Source organism: Centruroides vittatus, unplaced genomic scaffold, assembly GCF_030686945.1.
Source record: "Centruroides vittatus isolate TY-2023 unplaced genomic scaffold, ASM3068694v2 contig_1114, whole genome shotgun sequence".
Classification (NCBI taxonomy): domain Eukaryota; kingdom Metazoa; phylum Arthropoda; class Arachnida; order Scorpiones; family Buthidae; genus Centruroides; species Centruroides vittatus.
This window is the reverse complement of record NW_027120716.1, coordinates 533,830-556,089: the sequence shown is the minus strand read 5'-3', so window position 1 is coordinate 556,089 and position 22,260 is coordinate 533,830. Positions and strand designations below refer to the sequence as shown.

At 28.8% G+C, this 22,260-nt stretch overlaps 2 protein-coding genes across 5 annotated transcripts in view; both read left to right on the top strand.

Moving 5' to 3' along the window:
* LOC136977614 (uncharacterized) overlaps positions 1-4,686 on the top strand; it is a 68,420-nt gene extending 63,734 nt beyond the window's left edge. For both annotated transcript variants that reach the window (XM_067273151.1, XM_067273157.1), the window contains 2 exons: positions 2,238-2,357; positions 2,820-4,686. In XM_067273151.1, the coding sequence (XP_067129252.1) occupies positions 2,238-2,357; positions 2,820-2,951 (252 nt within the window). In that variant the 3' untranslated portion in view covers positions 2,952-4,686. The remainder of the gene's footprint in view (positions 1-2,237; positions 2,358-2,819) is intronic.
* A 5,815-nt stretch (positions 4,687-10,501) lies between these two features.
* LOC136977567 (protein expanded-like) overlaps positions 10,502-22,260 on the top strand; it is a 75,354-nt gene continuing 63,595 nt past the window's right edge. The window contains exons 1-2 of one of the 3 annotated variants that reach the window (XM_067273081.1): positions 10,502-10,734; positions 20,690-20,835. In XM_067273081.1, the coding sequence (XP_067129182.1) occupies positions 20,722-20,835 (114 nt within the window). In that variant the 5' untranslated portion in view covers positions 10,502-10,734; positions 20,690-20,721. Of the gene's footprint in view, positions 10,735-19,748; positions 19,759-20,689; positions 20,836-22,260 lie in introns of those variants that run through there. The other 2 variants (XM_067273063.1, XM_067273072.1) reach the window with 2 other exon arrangements.

Genomic DNA, 22,260 nt, shown 5'->3' with positions numbered 1-22,260 from the left:
CATTAATTAATGTTGTGTATCCAAACTATTTACATATCCAGAAATGTAGTAATAGTTTTAAAACTTTGGGTTAATGTTACCTACGGTGCCAAGATGGCGGTTCATCTCTGATTCCAGCAAGGAAACAGTGGAATGCACATTCTAATCCTAACCTAACCTATTCTAATAAATTACCATAATTATTAACAATCAAATTATTAGAATAGGTTAGGTTAGGTTAGAACATGCGTCCCACCGTTTCCTTGCTGGAATCAGACGAGCCACCATCTTGGCATCGTAGGTAACATTAACCAAACTTTAAGAGAGTTACTATTACATTATTTTATAAATAAAGGCACTATTCTTATTCCTCCAACAACACACAGGTTCTGCTTCCTTCTGGAATCTATTCTAGAAGTAATCATATAGCATCTTTTTATAAAATATTGGTTTTTAAATCTTTTAGCATTAATTTTGAATCTAAAAGATGCATCAAGAACATTGGTTATAGACATTTTAAGGTCCCATAATGGAAGATAACCCAGGACAAACAATTGCTGCAATTACTGATAACATTTTTACATCTTTATCTACAGTACAATAATATCTGCATAAAATTGGCAAGTTCTGGTAATCAGGGTTCCATATCTTCTTTTCAAGGATAATAAGAGCTGATGTGCCTTATGTAATAAGAGAATAAATACAAAAGGATCCTTTATTTTTTTTCTTGAACTTACTGGTGATGAAAGATACTGTGTGGCTAACCACTAACTTCATATCATATGATTATCACCAGGAGAAACTGCCAGAGCACTCAAAACAAATATGCAAAAAATGTGCATTTCTGTGTATAATAATACATTTTAAACTCTAATTCTGGAGAATGATTAATGCAAGCCTGTATTGTGATAATCTAAACCTTCTAAATATTGTAACTGTCAAAAATATTCTGCAATAGCCAACAGAAAGAGCATTATTTTGCAAAAAGGATTTACACACTGAAAATCAATCTGGAGAAAATAAGTAGAACTTGGCTGGAAAACAATTCTACATCTATCATACTCTCCAGATAGCATCTTCTGATTACTATTCATTTACATCAATGCAATGTTATTTAGAAGGAAAAAATTGAAAACTTAAGATGTAAAAATAGGTGTTTGTATGAGTTTCTTAACAGTAATTCCCAAAATTTCTATAAATGTGTAGAAAACTTAGTTTGAGTGAAAAAATATTATTGATGGGGATTGCTTAAATGACAAAAAAAAAAAATCACACTTAAATTTTATTGTGAAAAATGACAATACTTCTGATCTCTCTATATTTATATTTAAGACAAGTTATACTTCTGAGAATTATTCTGAAGATTATATAATAATAAATTTATTTTTCTGTTCAGTTTTAGATGTTTTTAAGTTTCTTAGGGCTGGAAAACACAGATGGATGTTTTTTGTATGTATGTACAATTTAGACACCGAATTCTGCCCAGTTGAAACAGTTATATATTGTGCATAATTTAGGGTGCGACTATGCAGATGCGAGTGAGAATATGTGGCGAGATGCAATAAATATCCAACCCTGTCAGATACGTGCGAGAACCAGAAATATGCTCACACCAGTGAAATTTCTTGCTTCTTGTTTTGTGCATGTTTTTCTTTGCAAGAACTATATTGCTCGCAACTTCTCGCTCGTTACTAAATTCACGTCTGCATAGTCACACCCTTAGAGGCGGTGCCATCAAGAGGAGAAGCTGGGAACTTTTCCTGGGCCTGAAGTGATTACTATCTCTATAAATTACTTTTATTTTTACTACATAAAGTAAAATCTTTGAATGCAATTTGTTAATAAAGAACATTCTACATATTTCATCTGTTCAAAAAAGGCATTAAGTGGAAAAATGGGCCTGTTCTATCCCTGACCCCTGTATAAGTTCTTGATGGTTCTGGTCAGAGGATTGGGCCAGTTTGTGTTCCATTTGGAAATGGAGGATAATCAAGAAACCATATCAAGTATTTTATGGCTTGCATTCACTTTCATTCACGTCACAGTATTATGACTATTACATTCTGCACCGAAATATTTCAATGCAGATTGTAGTAGTGCATATGAGTTTCACTTTTTGGCCTAAAATTTCTCTTTATGAAGGCAATTTGTTCACTCTCGTTCACTCCCATGTATTGTCATATTCTTTGTGAAAAATATCCATCCATGTGTTTTTGCCCTTAATGATCTAAGAATAAATTGAAAGCATTTTATTTCAGCATGGAGGAGGTTATCCTGGATATCCATATGGAAAGCCTAAGAGTAGCAGTCCAATCCCAATTGGATTAGCAGCTGGAGCAGGAGCTTTAGCAGGAGCTGCAATGCTAGGAAAATCTCCAGTAAGTAATTTTTTAAAATAAAATAGCCATTTAAATGAGAGATTTTACTGAATTTTTGAATTCATTATTATATTGTGTATTTGATATAAAGTGCTAAAATATGGAATTTTCCAAAAACTTAAAGTGAGATGACATTATCTAAGATGATGAATTATTAAAATTGTAAATGATTGATTTTTGTTTTTTCTTTTTCAATTATCATCAAAACAATTAATTCATTTAATATTTTTCATAAGATCGTAATTTAGACATATGTCGTTTAGTCAAAATCATAAATGTAAAATATTTTAATGTTGTACAAAAGAAAACTTAATTTATAGTTATATCAAACCAATTTTCAGCAGTTAAATTTTTCTACTACTATTTTAACGTAGTTTTAGTAGCTAATTCACATAATCAAGTATGTGATTATTTTTGTGTGATTTTTTATAATGATTATTTGAATTAAAAAAACTTTTTTAGTTGAAAATTGGAAAAAAAATGAAAAAGTTATACAAGCACAAAGGCTTCAAGCATAAAGGCTTCAAACACAAAGGTTGGCACATGGGAGGATGGCACAGTAGCAGCAGCAGCAGTTCTAGTGAAGAAGAATAGACTAGTCTTAAAATTTTTTAAGAACTGTTCATTTTGCATTGTTAAATAAATGAAGAATTGTATAATTAAATAAGATTGCCTATTGTCCAATGCCTATTAAAAATAAAAGTGTACATAAAAAAAAAAAACTTGCAATATTGTATAAGTAAATACAGAAAATGTTATATGGCTATTTTTCTTATTCATAAAATGAAAATATTAAATTTTCAACTGTGTTTCTTTATTAATTTAATTTTATGAAACTATTGTAGATATGTTAATACAAAAATAGCATTGTTTATAATAAATTTTATATTGTTTTATCAACACTGCTAATGTAACAGGTATAATATAAAAAAGGATGTTAATATAAAAAGTTAATATTGAATTATATTTTTATTACCTCATGCATTTGTATTTGTTGTTATAAATTTTATATATTGTAAAAGTTTAATCTATGGAAACTATTTTAAATCAGTTTCTAAATTTTAAATTAAATCATTCAAATTATTACTACAAAAACATTAATTAAAATATTAAGTTCCAGTTCCTTTTTTTAAAAATTTTAAGAGACATTAATAGTATAAAAATTTAAAGCTTTTGTGATTTTTATAAAATGATCTAAATTATGTAATCAAGTTTTATTTTCCATTAAAAGATGTAACAAATTTGCAATATATTTTCTATGTTGAATGTTAGATTGGTATCATGTAATTTGGTTTGAAAGTGTATTAATTTTTTTCTAAATTTTATTATTTTAAATCAAAATGCTCATTTTTATTATTTTTCTCTACATTTTTATTTTTATAAATTAAAATGCTCATTATGGTAAATATATTTCAAATTTTTATTTTTCAAAATTAAGAAAAATTTGTCATCTGTTTCATTGTGATAAATTAGGTGGAAATAGTTTAGTTTTAAAATGAAAAATTATATAAAAGCTGAAATAAAAAGTTACAAGGTTGAATACTTAAAATAGCTTTAAATTATAGGAATTTGATAGTTATAGATTTGTAATTTGTTGAAAATATTAAATAGATATCCTTAAAAGTATATTTCGACTTCAAGATTTGAAGTTTTGGAAATGTGCACTTCAAAGCAAAAATCAAAATTTCCATTTATTTTGCTAAACAATTTTATTATTACAATTTTCAGATTTTGTTTAATAGTAAATGGATATTTCAGTGAATCTAATTATATAGTTAAGATATATTCATTTGAAAGTAATATATTTTATTTGCTAATTTTTTTGTAAATTTTTAAGCATAGTCATTAGTGTGATTGAATCAATTATTTATTCAATCATAAAAACTAATTGGTGATTGACTATTTTTCTACATCAGATTTTATTGTATTTTAGAAAGTGTCAGGATAAGTTTTTAATTTGTCTCAAAATAAAATTCTAAGCAATAGTTTTGCCAGATGATAAACGTTCATTTTTTTTCCATGGCATATATTCATGAGATAGATAAATATATATATACACATAATTACATATTTGTTGGTTATAAATATAATAAATTTGAATGAATGAATTCTATTTGTTATATTTCATAAATAAAAATAACTATGAAATTGTCATGTGGTGCTTTACCACGACAGAAATGCTTTCAAGAAGTTATTTAACATTGTGCCTTTTGGAATATGTACTATATAAAAATGAGTTGCATTGCTTATAATAACTGGGAATTGTAATGTTTGCATTATAAATATGTATCTCGTAAATGCATTTATATTAAACTTGTTTTGAATTACAGTATTGTATAGTTTGTTATAGTCTTTTAAAATTCGTTTGAAAACAAAAAATTAGTGACATTAGCAAAAAATAGTGCCAACTTAGTTATTGAATTATAATTAGAATTACCTTAAAAATCATTGTTTTTTAAAGCTTCAAACTTTGTTTACTACTACGTTTGAAGCGTTGAAAATATCGATTTTCAAGATGGATACACGAACATTGTGTATATAAATTGTAAATTACTACAAAATTATAAATGTCAAAATTAGAGTTAAATTAATGTCTTGGCTATGTATGCAGTAAACACGAACAAAACACGCCTCATCTGATAGTTACCAACAATAGGCTGTAAAACCTAATTACGAGAGCAATGTGTATAGTTTTTACATTATGAATTTGAATCTATCTTTGAAAAAATCAGATACATAATGGCCGAGGTTGATTTGTTTGTTAGGATTCTTAGTTCTATAAGAACTATTTTTACTTCTGAACGGACTATTAAAACAATCTGGCTTTATGATGTATTCATTGTGCTTTATATCATACAATATGTAGGTAAACGTATGTGCTATTCTAACAGTACAAACGCGCACTAGGGTAACAGGTAATAGTATTATATTATGAAACATGATCTTAAAAACATTATATAAAATGTTTATAAAGACTATGCAGAAAAAAAAATTAGTTTAAACGAAATATTGTTTATAGTGATATGAAGTTTTCACTTTAAATAATATTTTCTTTTGTAAATATACAAGATATACAGTAAGTCTGAAACACCCTATAGACTACATACTGTAACGCGCAAATTTTTTGAAAATCGTTTGTCATAGAAGATTGGAAAATTTTTTTTTATATAGTCAAAGTTCATATGAAGAATTGATTGACAACGTTAGCATCAGACGACGACTTGACTCTGAATTTGCATATTGGAATAAGGGTATCGTTGAGTTGCGGATTTTCTGCTGTTCGGTAGGTTACTGAGCTTTTCATAAAAATTTTTTCAAGTAAAATTCGTTTACCTACCGTTTACAAAATAAATCAAACTTTTGCCATTTAATTAATGAACAGTTAGTTAATACATAAAGTTAATAAGTTGTTAATATAAATAGTCAGTTTAGAATCCATTCTCGGAAAGCTGCTTGTGCATGAAAAACTTCAATTTGTTGAGAGACCTACAGTACAGTACATGCTAGTCTGATACGTGTGTTCATGGTTTCATACGTGATAGGATACTTTTGATTCACAATATTTTTAATCTTCCCCATAAGTAGTAACCCATGCATGATCGTGGTGGTTATGATACCAATTTAGACAAAGTGTGCTTTTTTTTTTTTTTTTTAACTCTCTGCCCTGTGGGCACTAAGAGGGCCTCTTTTGCAAGCCATTATGGATTCGGCCAGGCCCACAATGGGGCGACCGGGTGGTGAGGGACGGGGCCCGACATATCCGGACGGACCACCCCCCGAAAAATTCCTGGGGATTTTTCGACCCGTCGGGATTCGAACCCGGGTCCCCCAGAGCGGTAGGCTGCCACCTTGACCGCTCGGCCATCCGGCCTCTAGACAAAGTGTGCTAGCAACCATATACTGGAACCACATTTTCCGTCTAACGTCAGTGGTTCATCTTCCAGAAAATCTGGAAGCGTATTAACAAGAAAATCTGCAAATCGTTGTTCATTCAAAGGAATTAAAATAACTGGGTCTTTGTTTTTTTTTTTAAATCCAGTGATATCACACCAAGTATTAATGTTCCACGTGTGTCGAGTGTCCATTTCTTAAGATCCTCTGCTGTCCAGTATTGAACATTGTAGATATTAACATCCCCCATTGTTAATGAATATCGTTTAATTGGACCGCAGAACTTGTCGGTGGAAAAGCGAATTTCTGTTTAGCCCCAATGACAGAATTCAATGCGACTTTGAAGATCAATGTCGCAAAGTTGAATTCTTGAAAATCGTTAATAAATAGTTTAATATACAAAATGTTACACTGTCGATATCAACAATGAATTCGTGTGAACAGTGAAATTAATGCATTCCATCGTCATTCAAAATTCTTCAAACACTTGAACTTCAAAATAACTTTAGATTCTTCATATCATAATCTAAAGATATTTTTCAAACGAAATCATGAGGATAAACCTAACTGCAGCTAGAGCATCTACTTTTCATATTTTTGATTTTTCGTTTAATATATCGATAGCGATTATGTGGCCAGCTTCGCATACACAGATCGCCAAACGTTGAAATACATAACGGAGTAATGAGTTAGATCTGGATTTCTTTGGGCGCAGAGACGTTCCGCAGCCCTGAGATTTATATTCATCCAATACCAATATTTCGAAAGCATCTCCATTACTGTAGGGCGTACTTTTCCCGTGATAAGTGAATGTTTGAGAAATTACCCAAAACGAATATCTACAGAGACTGAAAGCTACAAAAATCAACAGACAATCTATTACATTTTTTAATTACTGAAACATGATTTTTTATTACGTAAATGTGATCAGCAAACATCAGAAGTAAAGTTTGGTTATTTTTTAAACGGTAGAAGATAAAAAGTTTTTATTAATGAAAACGTATATCCAATGATATCAGATTCGACCGCTGTTCCGATAGGCAAATTAAGAGTCAGGGCCGACTGATCGTATTTCTGCTGAGTTCCGATTGACGACAACGTCCCCAATCGATTTTGGCTCTAACCATAAAGTTTCTCAACTGTGTCGACGAACGGTTTTCAAGAAAAATGTGATAAGGCGTCTAAAATACCCATGTGACAATGTTTTGCAGTTGGTGTTCTAAAACAGTTGTGTCCAAACCTTCTTTTGCTGGGCCAAATTACGAATAAGTTGTAGGTAGGTTGGCCAGAAATATTTCGTTTATTCCATATATAGAAAAAGCAGATCTAATTCCAGGAGCGAATTCTCTGGGCTTTCTTAACATGCGCCGCATGCTTAATTAAGAGAAAGTTTTGACTGTCAATATACTTTTTGTATGAGAACAAATATTCCAATAATAATTTATTCTAACATGTAAACTCTTTTATCATTTGTGTTAACTTTTACATTGGCAGCTAGCGGCTAGCCGTTTTAAGTCAGTGCGATGCTTCCGGGAACTCGACGCTTGCTCGTGTGGAGATTTGCCGCAGCAAACAAGTGCGTATGACGTTATTCGAAGCATTTAACATGGCCAGATTGTATCGAAAGCTTTGCGGTAGCCAGTCAGCATACATGTATTATGTGATTTCAAATCTAAGTTGTGAATTATTATGAATTACGTACGTTGTCGCTATACGTTATTTTATTCACGCCAAATAACATTTATGCCTATTGTTTAATGCAGGGGTTACCAAACTTTTTTCACAGCGGGCCAGATAAGTGAGAAAATGACGAGCGCGGGCCGCATAAACATTTTGTTCAATACAGTATAGTGAATACAGAAAAAATAAAGAAAACCAACGTATTTATTTACCAATACACAAACACGATGGCTGCAGCAAGCTCATAATCGCTTTTCTTAGAAACTTGATTGCAGTTAGGCCTACAGTACTTACACAAAAAGCGCTCTGATATCCAAAGTCGCCGAATTTTTTTTCACTGATTTTCCTAAAAATTGTATTACTGTCAGATGCAAAAGTCAGATTGGACCACTACTGGCATTTTTACTTACACTCATTTTAATTTTTTCTACATAGTAAGTTCATCTACAGTCTATGATATTTCCATATAAATAATTATATTTTAGCTCATTTGTGGCACAGTGCGGCGGCGGGCCGGATGAACTGACCTTGCGGGACGTAGTTTGGTGACCCTTGGTTTAATGCTAGAAATAGGTCCATTATTCCTATTATAACTTTCAGTTTGCCCAAAAATTTTGGTCAGGATTCGTCACTGCCTAATTCTATCATTATAAATGATGTATCAAATATGTTCGCGGACCACATTAACGTGGAATTTGGTCTGGCGGCTATAGTTTGGGAACCACTATTCTGAAGTTTTATACGCCTGCTGAGTTTATATGAATCAGCAGAATGTTAATAATGCAGGTGTAAGGTATGATGCCATTAATATGATTGTTAGACTATCTGAAGTTACAAGATTTATCTTTAATTATATTTATTTTTAAGATAACAGAAACATTTCATTATATCCGAGAATTAAAGAAATCCCGAGAGTTCAGAAGATATTATTAATATATAGTCATAATAAATTGTTTCTTCATTATTGAATTGTTGAATGAATATCATTTTTAACAATATACTTCATAAAATATGCGTTGTTTACTTTTCCGTAAGAATTACATTTTAAAGCAAAAATTTCAATGGCTGTAAATTGAGATAATGATGATCATACAGCAGTTATACATTTAGATGTGAACGCATCGTCATAATGATTCATTCTTTTTCCAAGAATGTTTTAAAGACTATTCGCTATTATTATTATTATTTTATCCTTAATTACTTATTTTTAGCACTTTCCAAAAGCCTCATTTCGTTTAGTTGTTATCACTTATTAATATTTCGAATTTTTATATATATTTTTATCTTAATTTCTGATATAGATAACTGTATTGTTACAGCTAGTTTTTTTGCTTGAATACTTTTTTCGATGCTTGCTGTTTCAATATTTTCTCTTATCTGTTTTTTAATGAAATTACTAATTAAAACGTCTTTTTTCTTACATTTTCAATGATGTACCGTACTTATCTAACAAAATTACCGTACATCAACTAGTTTTGAGGTAATTAATTTTTTTCGTCGTTTTGTAACTCTGTGAACATTAAGAGATCTTATAAATCATGCCCATTATGGATTTGGCTAATCACACAATGGAGCGACCGGATGAAAAATTCCTAGAAAGTTGCTCGCCCGGATACAATCCCGGATCCTTCAGAGCGGTAGGTAATCGGCCTTCAAAGCTTAAGCGCTTTAAAGTCAAAATCTAAAATAAGCAAGGAAACAAAATTATTTTATCCATTCCAAAGAATAAGTTTAAAATTACTAGCGTGTTTTCGTGTGTCAGTCAGTTTTCGTTTAACCGAAACTATTTTCGTTACAGAGTTTACGCGTCTTCTCGTTTTCCCGTTAACTGAAACAACTGGTAGTGTTATTTAGCATCATAGTGTAAGAAACTAATAGATTATCGATAATGCCATTTGCTAAAGGATAAATAAAGCGTTTCTCGAGAAACAATACAGACAGGAAGTAATGGCGTAAAATATAACTGAACTACCATTATTTGGCTAGCTAGCTACACGAAAACACACTTCAGGACATTTCGATGTTCAGATATTAATATCAAAGATACAGAAAGTATTCTCGTTCTTATTACATAAAAATAGTTAGACCTAATTGCTATTTAAAGATCATCCGATTTCTGTACATTTTTATCTATAATAATAGTAATTTTTTATATTTAAGAAATGCAAAGCTGTTTCTCTTTCTATTCATTTCTAGCGTCAATTTAAATTTAGGAGGGAGGAGATCGCATCTATACGTTGATGTAGTCTTTATTCACAATAGGTATGGATAAAATCAAGTATTTAATAGAATATTAACAGTTAAGAACAATTGAATTCGATAATACGATATTAAATCATACGTTTGAAGCGATTTTTTATGATTTACGATAATAATCAACACAAGAGTTTTTTCTTACCAGGAATTATGCCAAATGCTGATAAAAATCGCTTCTAAAATTTTCCTCCTTTAAAAATATTTCTATTATATTATTTTTTAATAGAGAAGTAAATAATCTCTAATTAAATTGTGTAAAAAAACAAACAAACAAACAAAAAAATGTTCTAAAGATTTATACGTGAAACTGTAACGTGAAATGAAGGCAAACTCTATAGAGAAATTCGAATTTTAAGCTTAATATCCTGGTCGACAGATGGTAGCACGAGTAAAAACTAGGTAATGCATTTTTTCTATCTGGCATGCCGATGTTATACGTGTACAGAGTATCAGACAAGCTAAAGCAAATCGAGCGGATGAGAAAACGTTGGATTAACATCGACGACGATACTCCACTCGTCAATGTGAAACACGTCAATTCACAAAAAAAGTAAGTAATATATTTCAAAATATGTTACAAGTAGAATGTAGAAGTAAATGTTAAGTTTGTGAGCGCATCTTTTCGTCGGACAAGGTAAATAATTGGTGTACAGACCATGTGCCCGCTAGGGTTTATGGCTGTACTGGTTACTGATATACAAACATTGACGGCATCAAAACATCGGCATCGATCATATATTTTTCATTTTCTATTACATACGTCGCGTTAATATCATTTTAATGAAATCGTCATGCGAAGAAGTTATAAATCTGCCATACATTCCGTTATTATGCTTATCGTTTTGGAAGTTACGCTTCAAGGTTTGCTTCCAAGTTGAATTTGATTTTTTTTTTGTAATTTTTTTAATATTTAAATTTTTTGTCTAAATCGCGGACACATCTGTTATAAGAATAACGCGAATATAATTATTTTTTAAAGATTAATAAGCGAGATCAAAGATTGCGAATAATACACTATTTCAGTCATGATATAAAAATAATTATAATTTTTAATTAATGTACGGCACATTCTTTAAGTTTTGTATACTTATTCATATTTACCTATTTTATCTAATGTATTCTGTTACCTATTTTATGAATTACGCAAGGATAACTAGACTTTTCCCCCGTGAATAATAAATTGATGTTATCCTACGTTATAAACGTTTTCTCGTAAATTGAGGCAATAACATTTTTCGAATGTTATGTTTCGAGTAGTAAAAGGGGTTCGAATTGTTAATTACTATCCTGTGAAGTTAATTTTCTGTCCTTTTAGATGTATTAATACATTATTGTTATTAAGAAAAGTAGGTGAGTGTTGAAAACACATGGCAATTTTTTTCTTGACACAATCTTAAAACAGATGAGTTTTGTCTTAGTGGTTCTCATCAAATTTGCACTAAATATTCTACAAAATGAAGCGTTGTTTACCGATAAGGATAAAAAGGTAGCATTCAATTTTTTTTTTTTTTTCTGGGAATATATTTTAAAATGGAATTTTCGTATGTTTTCTTGATCTTTATATAGTCACAAAAATTAAATCGTAAAAATAGCATTTTATAAAGTTTCCTCCATCAAAAAAATCTCAGTTATTTTGCTTTTGACGACGCTATTTTCCGTATTGCAGATTTTTATATTTTAGGACATTAAAAAAAAGAGATATCAATTTATATACCTGCGTAATACTATTTTTTAATTCTTCCGTAAAAAATTTTTAACCGCAATTTCTGAAGAAGTAAGTTACTTTTGATCAAATTTTCTGAAACACTTTGTTTAATACACGAATAAATTTATATGTGGAAAATTATATTGTATTAATCGGTTTTGAAGTAACACTGATTTTTTATACTTAATCTTATTTTTGGAATATTTAAGTTATAATTTTGATAGTCATAAAACAATGCAAAGTAATCTAATCTGATTGGAAAAATGGCCGCCGTCTATAGAAAGAAGTCTTAAAAAGCCAGCTGGAAGGCAAATATCAAGAGAAGGGGGGAGAAAAATGTAATGGAACAAGGTTGTACATAAGAGGGGAACTACCCTGAAAGCTATTTTGCCAGAAGGTCGGTTGTGATCGGAACTCTTCGGATTTATTCGGTTATTGGCCCTTGTGACGTTGCCTTGCATCATTATCCATTTAATACGTAGCGAACATAAATTAACATACAATTAATTATACGGTGTTTAATGATAAAATGCCGGACTAACACCTTTTTCAAATGACATTGTAGATCAGGAGGAGACAAGATTTGGAAAATGTGCTTGCAAATGAGTAAATGGCATTTTAATTAATTATGTAGCATTTTAAATGATGTACACATTTTAAAAATGTCTCTGGTATTTTTGATTATTGTTCGAGAAATGTTAAGCTTCTTTTTACCTTTAAATTTTATGTAATATAATGGAAGAAAAAACAAATAAATTGATCTGAGACTGGTAAAATTAAGGATGAAAGAGACAGACAAGAATGAAAATATTAAAACGTAAAGCTGATATTATTTTATTAATTTACTTCACTAAACTGGAAATTACCAATGATAAAATAGAATTTACGAGCTTAGCATTTTAAACTCAAATTTGTAAATTTAGTAAATTCATCAAAGTAGATTATTAAAAATTAAATTAAAAAGATCTAGCAAATTAAGTAACGCTTAATTTGCTAGATTTAATAGAATTTGGCAATTTTTATTAAAATTTAGTAAATTATAAAGTACTTCACTTCTACTCTTTCAATCTAATTACAGTTAATTGCTTTACACGATTTCATAGAATTTTCTCCTTAACTTATTAGCTTAATGATCAAATAATTAAATTTTTTAAAATTTGGATTTTAATAATTCAAAGAAATTTAGACATTTTGTTTTAATGTAATTAAAATTATTTAAATTTAGTAATTATGTAGATACCACAAGTATATTTTAATAAGCTACGAAGTTTTGAAACTGTATAACATATTTACCTAAATTTTATTTTACTGCGAAAGATTTAATAAAGTTTAAGATTTCGATTAAAATTTATTAAATCATGCGAAAAGATTACAGTTAGATATAGTGGAATGATCGACTCGGATTTATTATATTTTAATTATATTTACATCTAGTAAATTAAATTAAATTAAATTTTTATAAGGGATGTCAAGAAATTTAAAAAGGTTTTCACATTCTAACGTAATCGGGTAAACTTAACGTAAAATTGATAAATTTCCCACTCTTAGTTGTATTAACTTGTGAAGTCGTCAACATTTTTCGAACGTGTTTTACATTATTCAGTTTTTCTCTATTAGCTTTATTAATGTACATAACATTATATACGGTTGATTACATTCCGGTATGGTAACTTTGAACTCGAAGACGTGCGGGTTAGCAGCGGGGAGCGAAAAATCTCTCAGTACTCTGTCCTCCATCTCTACCTACAAGAAAACCTTCAAGGTCGTTCGCAGTTGCTACTAGGTTGCCATAACACCTGTCTGCTAATTCTATACACCCACATTTTTTTCTTTTTTTAAAAAGTTTTACGCTCCTTAACCGTTTCTTCTTCTTTTCTTTACGTGGAGAGGGAGAAGAGGAAAATAGGAAATCAAATGGGATAAAAGGCAGCGAATAAAAATTTAATTAAATAAGAATTATTAAAACTGCCTAAAATTTGAATCGTTCTCGATTCAGTCGCTCCACTCACCTGGTGACCCGCACGCACTTTTTCATGTTTGACATTTCATCACGCGAGAACCGAATGCCAACGTTCTGTCCCATGACGTCACATCCGACAGTTATTTAGTTGGCGTGACAGGTTTTATACGTTTCTGATGCAGGAGACAATAGTCGGACAAGTACAGCCAAGTATACTTCGCTGGCTCCTCCTCTTTTTTCAAGTATAAATACGAAGTTTTCAATTTGAAATAATTCTCCAGGGAATCTTAAAATACAAGTGTTAAGAGGGAGTGAACAAAAAAGTTTTTAAACTTATTACTATGTAAAAAATTCAGACATCATTTTTTTTATTTATTAAATATTCATTTAATTTATATCAAAGAGATAAGAATCTGTTCATAAATTTATATACATCATTAATTTAATTAATTTATTAAAAACAAAAAAAATTCAAGTTCTTTAAAGTGAAAATAAACAAGTTCTCATCTGGAATTTTTCGAATTATTTGTTAAATCATTTTTTTTCTTCTTTTTAAATAAGAAAGTTGCCAAAAATAATTTAGTCCCATTATATTGATCGTGACAAATTGCTCTTTTGTAGTAACAATCTGTAGTTAAAAACTTAATAATTAATAATGTTATTTTAAAAATGCGCTTGTCTGGCTAAAAATGTGGTTAATTAGGTCAGTTCTTAATGCCGACGGTGAAATTTCAGTAATTTTTAATTTTTTTTTTTTAGTTGAATTATATGCAATTTAACAGTGATTTAAACTAGAATAGATTTTTTATTTATTTTTAACTCTTTCCGCTCTGTGGGCATTAAGAGGGCCTCTTTTAGAAGGCCCATTATGGGTTCGGCCAGGCCCACAATGGGGCGACCGGGTGGTGAGGGACGGGGCCCGACATATCCGAACGGACCACCCCCCGAAAAATTCCTGGGGTTTATTCGACCCGTTCGGATTCGATCCCGGGTCCCCCAGAGCGGTAGGCTGCCACCTTGACCGCTCGGCCATCCGGCCAAACTAGAATAGATATTAAAAAAAAAAAAAAAAACTATTCATTTATAGAATGTAATCATTAAATTTAAACACTGTTTTTCTTAAATTGTGTTCGTGTTTTAAAAACTGTTTAAATTCTATTCATTGTTAAAATTGTTCAGACTAATAAGAAATAAACTTTATCCTAGAATATAATTTCTTATAAGAAATTTTTATCGGAATTCCATAATAGAACATCATTTCTTTCTTCATTAATATGAATGTACTTAATGAACGAATCGTTGAGAAGATAAATTATCTGTACATTATTTGCATGAGAACATTAAACAATTACTCTTATCATTATTTCTGGTAGTAGGCTTCAAAATTGAATAACTGAGAAATTACACATACAATATATGTGCATACACATCTATGTACACTACGTGTGTCTTATATATATATATATATATATATATAATTGTAGAGATTAAAGTTATAATAATACAAATATCTTAATTATATATAAATATTTTCCGCTAAACAATTTTCAGATCTTATACGGAATTCGATTTTACGCTGAATTGTTTCGTGCACTTTTTTTTAAAAAGGAATCTACAGGTGTATGCAAACTATGAACTGCTGGGAACCTCGTGTTTTTCTTTCTTTTCCTAGGAACGATTTGGATAATTTCCACAGCAATAATTTCTTACGTGCTGTCATATGGAACCGTATCTTAAGTAGGATTTTGCATGCTCTTAAATGTGTTTGCATGCTTTCCAATTTATTGATTTATAAGTAGTGAATATGAAAAGGCCAAGTTTTTATTTTTTTTCTTTTTAAATTTTATAGTAACTATGTGTATATTATTGTTCGAAATGATTACTTATTATTTCTAAAATAAGAAAGTATTGTGATATTTAATCAATATTTGAAAAAAAAATTATAATTTTGAAATTTAAAAGTTTCATTACATTTGTATTTTATAGTTCTCAATACACGTATACTGTATATATTTATTATAGAATAACATATTTTTTCTGTACAAATGACATTTTTTATCTTTAGAGAAAGCTAAAAAATCTCAGGGTAAAATGCAATTTCCTAAAATTCTTTAAATTCCAGGAACGCGAAGGATGACGAACAAACTGTACATTTTTTTTTTTTTTTTTTTTTTTTTTGCACGAAATCATCGCAAAACGAATATCTAACGGACCGATGACGCTATTCATTCAATAGGGAGAAGGTAAAAAAAAAATACATATATGAGAATGAACATGCCTACTTCTATTGTAACCTTACTGTCTATTGAGATACGGTTCAGAGAAAAATCGTTAAAGAAACCCACTAATTGCTTATGCGGATAATGTTCAAGGACAAAGAATCTTCGTCATGCTCTATGCATGATCATGATCCAAAGAGAACTGCAAGTTCTAAAGACAATAAAATCGAAATTACATAATATTTATTTTATTAACGGTTATTAAAATAATAATTTGTGATTGATTTTAAGCCATTGCAAAATATAAAATGGTTGCCATCAAGATTAATTTATATTCAGGCTTTTTACGCGGTCATGGTCTAATAACTTGACATCGTTTTTGTTGTTCGATTTAATTTAAAAGTCCTCCAATAGCCTGTTAAAAAAATTCATGATATTTAAGTTATTTTATATTCAGATAAGCATTTTAGTTTAAAATTTCAAGAAGAAATTCAAGAAAAAATATTTAAAGTAGTTTATATCAGTCAGATATGCAAAAGTAAAATGCAAATTACCAACTCGTTTCTCGACATTCCATTAATAAAATATAAATAATATATAAAATTCACGATTTAAAATATTTGTAAATATTTTAGATCTCATTGTAAACGAGAATTTTATTTTTGAAATTTCACTCAAATTTCATCTCGGAAATTCTAGGAATTTTCTTTAATAAAATTTATGATGGCCCCAAAATTCGTTAATAATAATTTAGTGAAAATATGAAAAGTACTAAATGCAGTGTATCAGTTCTACACTTAAAACTGATCCTTATATCTATGTTGAAGTTGGAATGTTCAGTGAGGCGACAAAAAATGATAACAGTTCGAACGTTGCCAAGGTCATTTCAGTAGAGCGAAGCATTCCCCAATGTTATATTTTCGCGGATTGGAAATTATACAGTATATGAAGAATTTATGTACTCAGATCTTCCCTTGTTACTTACGAGCATTTTTTAAACACTTGACTTCTATGGATAGAATAGTTAATGCTCGTTAAAATCGCCTGTTTCAAAGGCATTTTTTCAACCATCCTGTACATTACAATTAATTTATTTAAAGATTTTAAACTAATTCTAGCAATATATTTGCACATTTTCTTACTTTACATCAATAAATAGTTTTTTATTTTTCCAATTGCTAAGTCACACACGTATTCATATTCTTTTAAATGTAGTCAGGTGTCCGATTAGACGATAACGATTATGGAACATTCAAGCTTCGGCTCGAATGTTCCATAATTTTTCAAAATGTCAACATTAATATTTATACCGTTAAACGCGTATCTTAATTTACTACATTTTTTACACATTTTCTTAAAAAATAATACAATTAAGATTGTGATTATAAAGATTCAGTCCTTTGTGAAAAAAAACATGAACAGAGCGCGTTTAGCATTCAACACAGCAGAACTTCAAACATTCGTCTTTTGATAAGTGACATAACATACATCTCAGACTGCTGTTTGTGCCTGATTTTATTTTTAATTTCAGGAAGTGCTCTCCATATTTAGTACAAAAACAAAAAACAAAAAAGTCTGGTCGTTTTGCCTATGGGTTTTATGCGTAAGAAATATGTTGTCATAAATCCGATCCTTCGTAATTAGAAACCCAGTTTAACTAGAATCTGAATGTTTTATGATAAAGGAGGATATTTTTCTTAATGACAATAAATCATTATGAAAACTTTTGGATAGATAAACATTTAATGAGTTTCGAGTTTTGTACGAAGCCCATTGGTTTTACAAAGCAACTTCAACCTATCCATCTTAATATCAGAATTCATCCGAAAAATTATTCTTGAATTGACATGGTTTATTACGAAAGGACATATAACCCGAAGCTTATAAATTATTTAAGTAGGGTGAAAACAACGTGTTTTTTATTGTTACTTTTGAGTATATATAAGCTTAAGTACAACCAAGCGTATTATGGGTTAACATAATAATTGAATTTACCGAAAAACCTGGATTGTGGGATATATAGTTCGCCTCATTATATTTTATATAGACGTTTAAGACTTTATATGGGAGCTATTATTTGTTTAAATCCAGCATCTAAATTAAAATTTAATAGGATTACTGTTATCTTTAGTGTTTTAGTTAAATAATATGATCAGTTAGGCTAGGACTTTCTTACTTTATGGTGCTATTGTGTATAAAATTTAAAAGAAAATATGTCGCAAATTCGAAATAGCATATAAGAAACTTGAAAAATTAAATATTAAAGTAAATGAACATATCATATAAAAATAGAAAAAGTCTTTTAATAATCTGTAATAAATTCTCTTTCAGTTTTACTGAATTTAATATTAAAAAAAAGAATAGTAAAATTTTATTATTTAGCATTTTGAATTTTGACAATTGATTATGAAAGATTTTCTTCCAGCAGAACAACTGAAAATTTGAAGTATATTTGGAGATCGTTGCCCTGATTCCTTCGTGTAATTTGCTTAATACAATAGACACGATTGTAGCTCGAAAGTATAGCTTAATTATGTATCGAATTAGTTATATATTGTCCATTTGTAAAGCATGTAGGTCTACTTATCTTAAGTTCTTCAGTTTGTTTGTAAGATGTCTGCTATTATGTTATGAGTTGTGTTAAAAAGGGTTCATAATTTCTTTCTCGTAAAGAAATAATTAATATTCTTTAAAATTTTTATAAAAAGAACGCATTCTAATTAGATCTTAGATTAGTATTTGAGTTTATTAATAATTTTTTATAGATATATATTATATAATGTATTAGGTTTATTTTACAATATAAAGTTGCATCACAGGCTTGCATCATTGACAATAAATCGTACTTATAGAAAGGTATTGATCAAACAGGCTCTCATTGTGCAGTCGTGACAATGAGTCAACATACCTTTTTCATTCAATAGTGAAGTTCGTAAAGTTAAGAAATAAGAGACGAATAGCATTTATGAAAATATTTATTCAATATGAATTCGATTCAAAATTCAAATGAGCGTGGCACCGAACTAATTGGCAAACTATATTCTGATCAAACCGAATATTTAACGGGTTCTGGCTAGTATATTTAAAATGGTCTCGAAAGCTTTGCCATATAATTGATATATTTTATTATAAAGAACGTTTAAAACTTTTCGTTAGAACTAATTTTTGTATGGATTGATTAACTTTAAGCCGTGTTTTAAATTAATTCATTCATTTATTCGTATTTGTAATTATGTTGCGTTATTGAAATTCCAAACACAGATTGCGCGTTTAGAGATTAACGATTGATGAATTTAGAAAGCTTATAATTTTGTAAAATTAATTAAATTAAATCAGTATATTGCAAATAACGTATTATTTAATTTTAATAATTTGTTTTCAGTTTTGTACAACACAATTTCGTATGATTTTATCTCACGTGGCATCTTTATGCGCCAGAAACGTCGCTTTAGGATTAGTTTTATAGTAACGGTAGATAATCATGCTATTTTCAAAAGGAACATAACGTCACGAATTCCTATAAAACTGTTTTGGTGGAGTCGACCGTTTGTTGGCATCTCCACCCGCTTTAGACGAGTGTTCGCCCAGAAAAATTGTTTCGTTTCGTTTCGTTTTTATACTCAAATATTTTTTATACACTTATCACGAAACAATGTATCGCTTCTCTAGCTTATGTTCCTCTAATGAATCGTATGGAAAGTAGCAATTCTCGTGTAGTCGGTGAATATTAATTAAGCATTTAGTTTATTCAGGGGTGAGATCTTGAAAAGCCTTCTGTTGTTAGAAGTTCTCCTCCGTGACTGATATTTCCTTTTTCACTGGCTCCTGGGGATAAGAGGCACTAGTTGTTTTTTTTTTTTTTTGCTTTTTTATTTTAACTGTTCGAATGCTTCAGGCGATTTCACATCCCTCTTAAAAGTTTCAGAGGAAAAACAACGATCTGGATTCAAGATAGTAGACTACTATGTGAATTCATTTGTTAAACAGATGAAATACTAAATTAAATAAACCAAAGAGTGTTTTAAAAGATGTATTTATCTATTTGTATTCATCAACATGCTAGAATAATTCTAAAAAGAAGCTCTGTAATGCAATTCTTCAACTAAGTTGTGTCATAATTTTTTTGTACAGCCTATATAAAAAGCCTTTTATGTTTAATGAATTCGATTTAAAGTTGAATTCAAAATATAAATGTTTTGTATGTACTATGAATGATTTAGGTTTAAAAATTTAAATATCTTGCATCATAAAATATCTTATAGAGAAAATTATGAAATAATCATATGGCTGTTACATAATACTGTATAATTAATAAAGGAAACATTTCTTAATTAAAGATAAGATATTATGAAAACTTAAAAATAATATTTTGTCAAGTTAGTCATAATTTTTAGCGTGTTAAAATAAGCTTATAAATTAAAAGCAATTAAAAATTATATCATAAATAATATTAATCAAATCATAATTTATCAAAAGTTCTTATCTGGTTTTAATTAAACATAGTCTATATTTAATACAGATAATTAAATCAATTGTTATCATCATTATAATTAAATGAATTTTCGTTTGATTTTTAATATAGCATTGCAATTTGCAAAGTTATTGTTTTTCTGTTTTTTAGATGTATATTGAAGAAGTATAATTAATCACAGTATGCATCATTCAAATCGTTGTGCCTTAACATCATGTTCAGCTCCATTGCCTTCAGGGAAAAAATATGTTGCCATAGAATTATTGACCAAAGAAATACTTTATTTTGTTGTCGACGTAAGTAAATTATATAAATTAAACAAATTAAATTAAGTAAATTATCTTAATTATACTCAAGTATTTTCAGAGATGTTGAAATTGGTCAAGGTTATTTAATAAATGAAATCTGTTCTATGTTAGCACAATTGAAAAATAATTTTAATTAAAAAATAAAAATGCATAAATTTTATATAAAGATATTTTTATTCACTTATTACGTTATCTTATTATTATTATTCTTTACTTGTATTTATGAACTTATAATATTTTTGAATTTGAATATTTATTAAAATATCAAATTTATAAAAGTATCATAATGACTGCATGTATATAAGATATTTGTTAATCTGTATTTATTTGACTATTTCTAATTAAATTCACAATATGCAGGCAAGATATGCATCTCTAAAAGAACCTGAAGGAACAAAATATTTGTAAACAACAAAAATAATAATTTATAGCTCTAAGTAATTAAATATCCAATATTTGTCACAACTGCTTTATTGGAACTTCACTAAATATTAAAATTTTATTGATGTTTTAAATCTATAATAAAAGTTTTAACAAATTTTAGATATATATATACTTATACAGGTATATATCAGTGTTTTAGAAACTTATTTTATCAGCATTGATAATGTTACTTGGAGTTTTTGAGAAGTTTAGAAAGTTTTTCAAATGTTTATTGAATAACTCCTGAAGACAACTTTTGAACTTGAAAAGTGAAGGTATATTTATTTTTTGACAGTTCTAATAAAGCAACTGGATTTCTTTTTTCTACAGCTGTAGTTTTATTAATTTTGTTTATTAGCTTTTTTGAAATTTAAAATTTGAATCACTATATATGTTCAATGAATTATGTTAAATGTTGTTAATTTGAAGTTGAAATTAGGCATGAATTTACACAAATACTGATATAGTACAGTATTTTAATCAGTTTTTGTTAGGAATATACGTTGAAGATTGGCATAGATCATTCATAAATTTATATCTACACACAAATTTATGAATGATCAATGCCAATTTGTATGTAAATAATCAATTAAAGTATGTATTGATTTATTTTTAATAAATTTACTGTAAAATGTTTCAAAATTGATTATGATAGTTTCTATGGAAAACAAATAAATTTGAATTCAGAAATTGAAAACAGTCTTGTATTGATTTTGTACCTATATACATTTTATAAAATTATTTAATCTATAAAAAATATTTATACACTCATATTATTATATGAAAATATTTTATTTAAAATGAAGACATTGTTTAATGTTATTGTATTGAGTTTTAAAATATCTCAGAATAAACAAAAAATGTTAACAGTAACATCTAGAGAATAAAATTAAAGAACGAATGATCCATTCAACAAATTATTAGGTGTCAGAGAAAATAAGAGTGATGATTTATAAAATATATAAGCTATCTGGCTTAAGATCTTGCTTG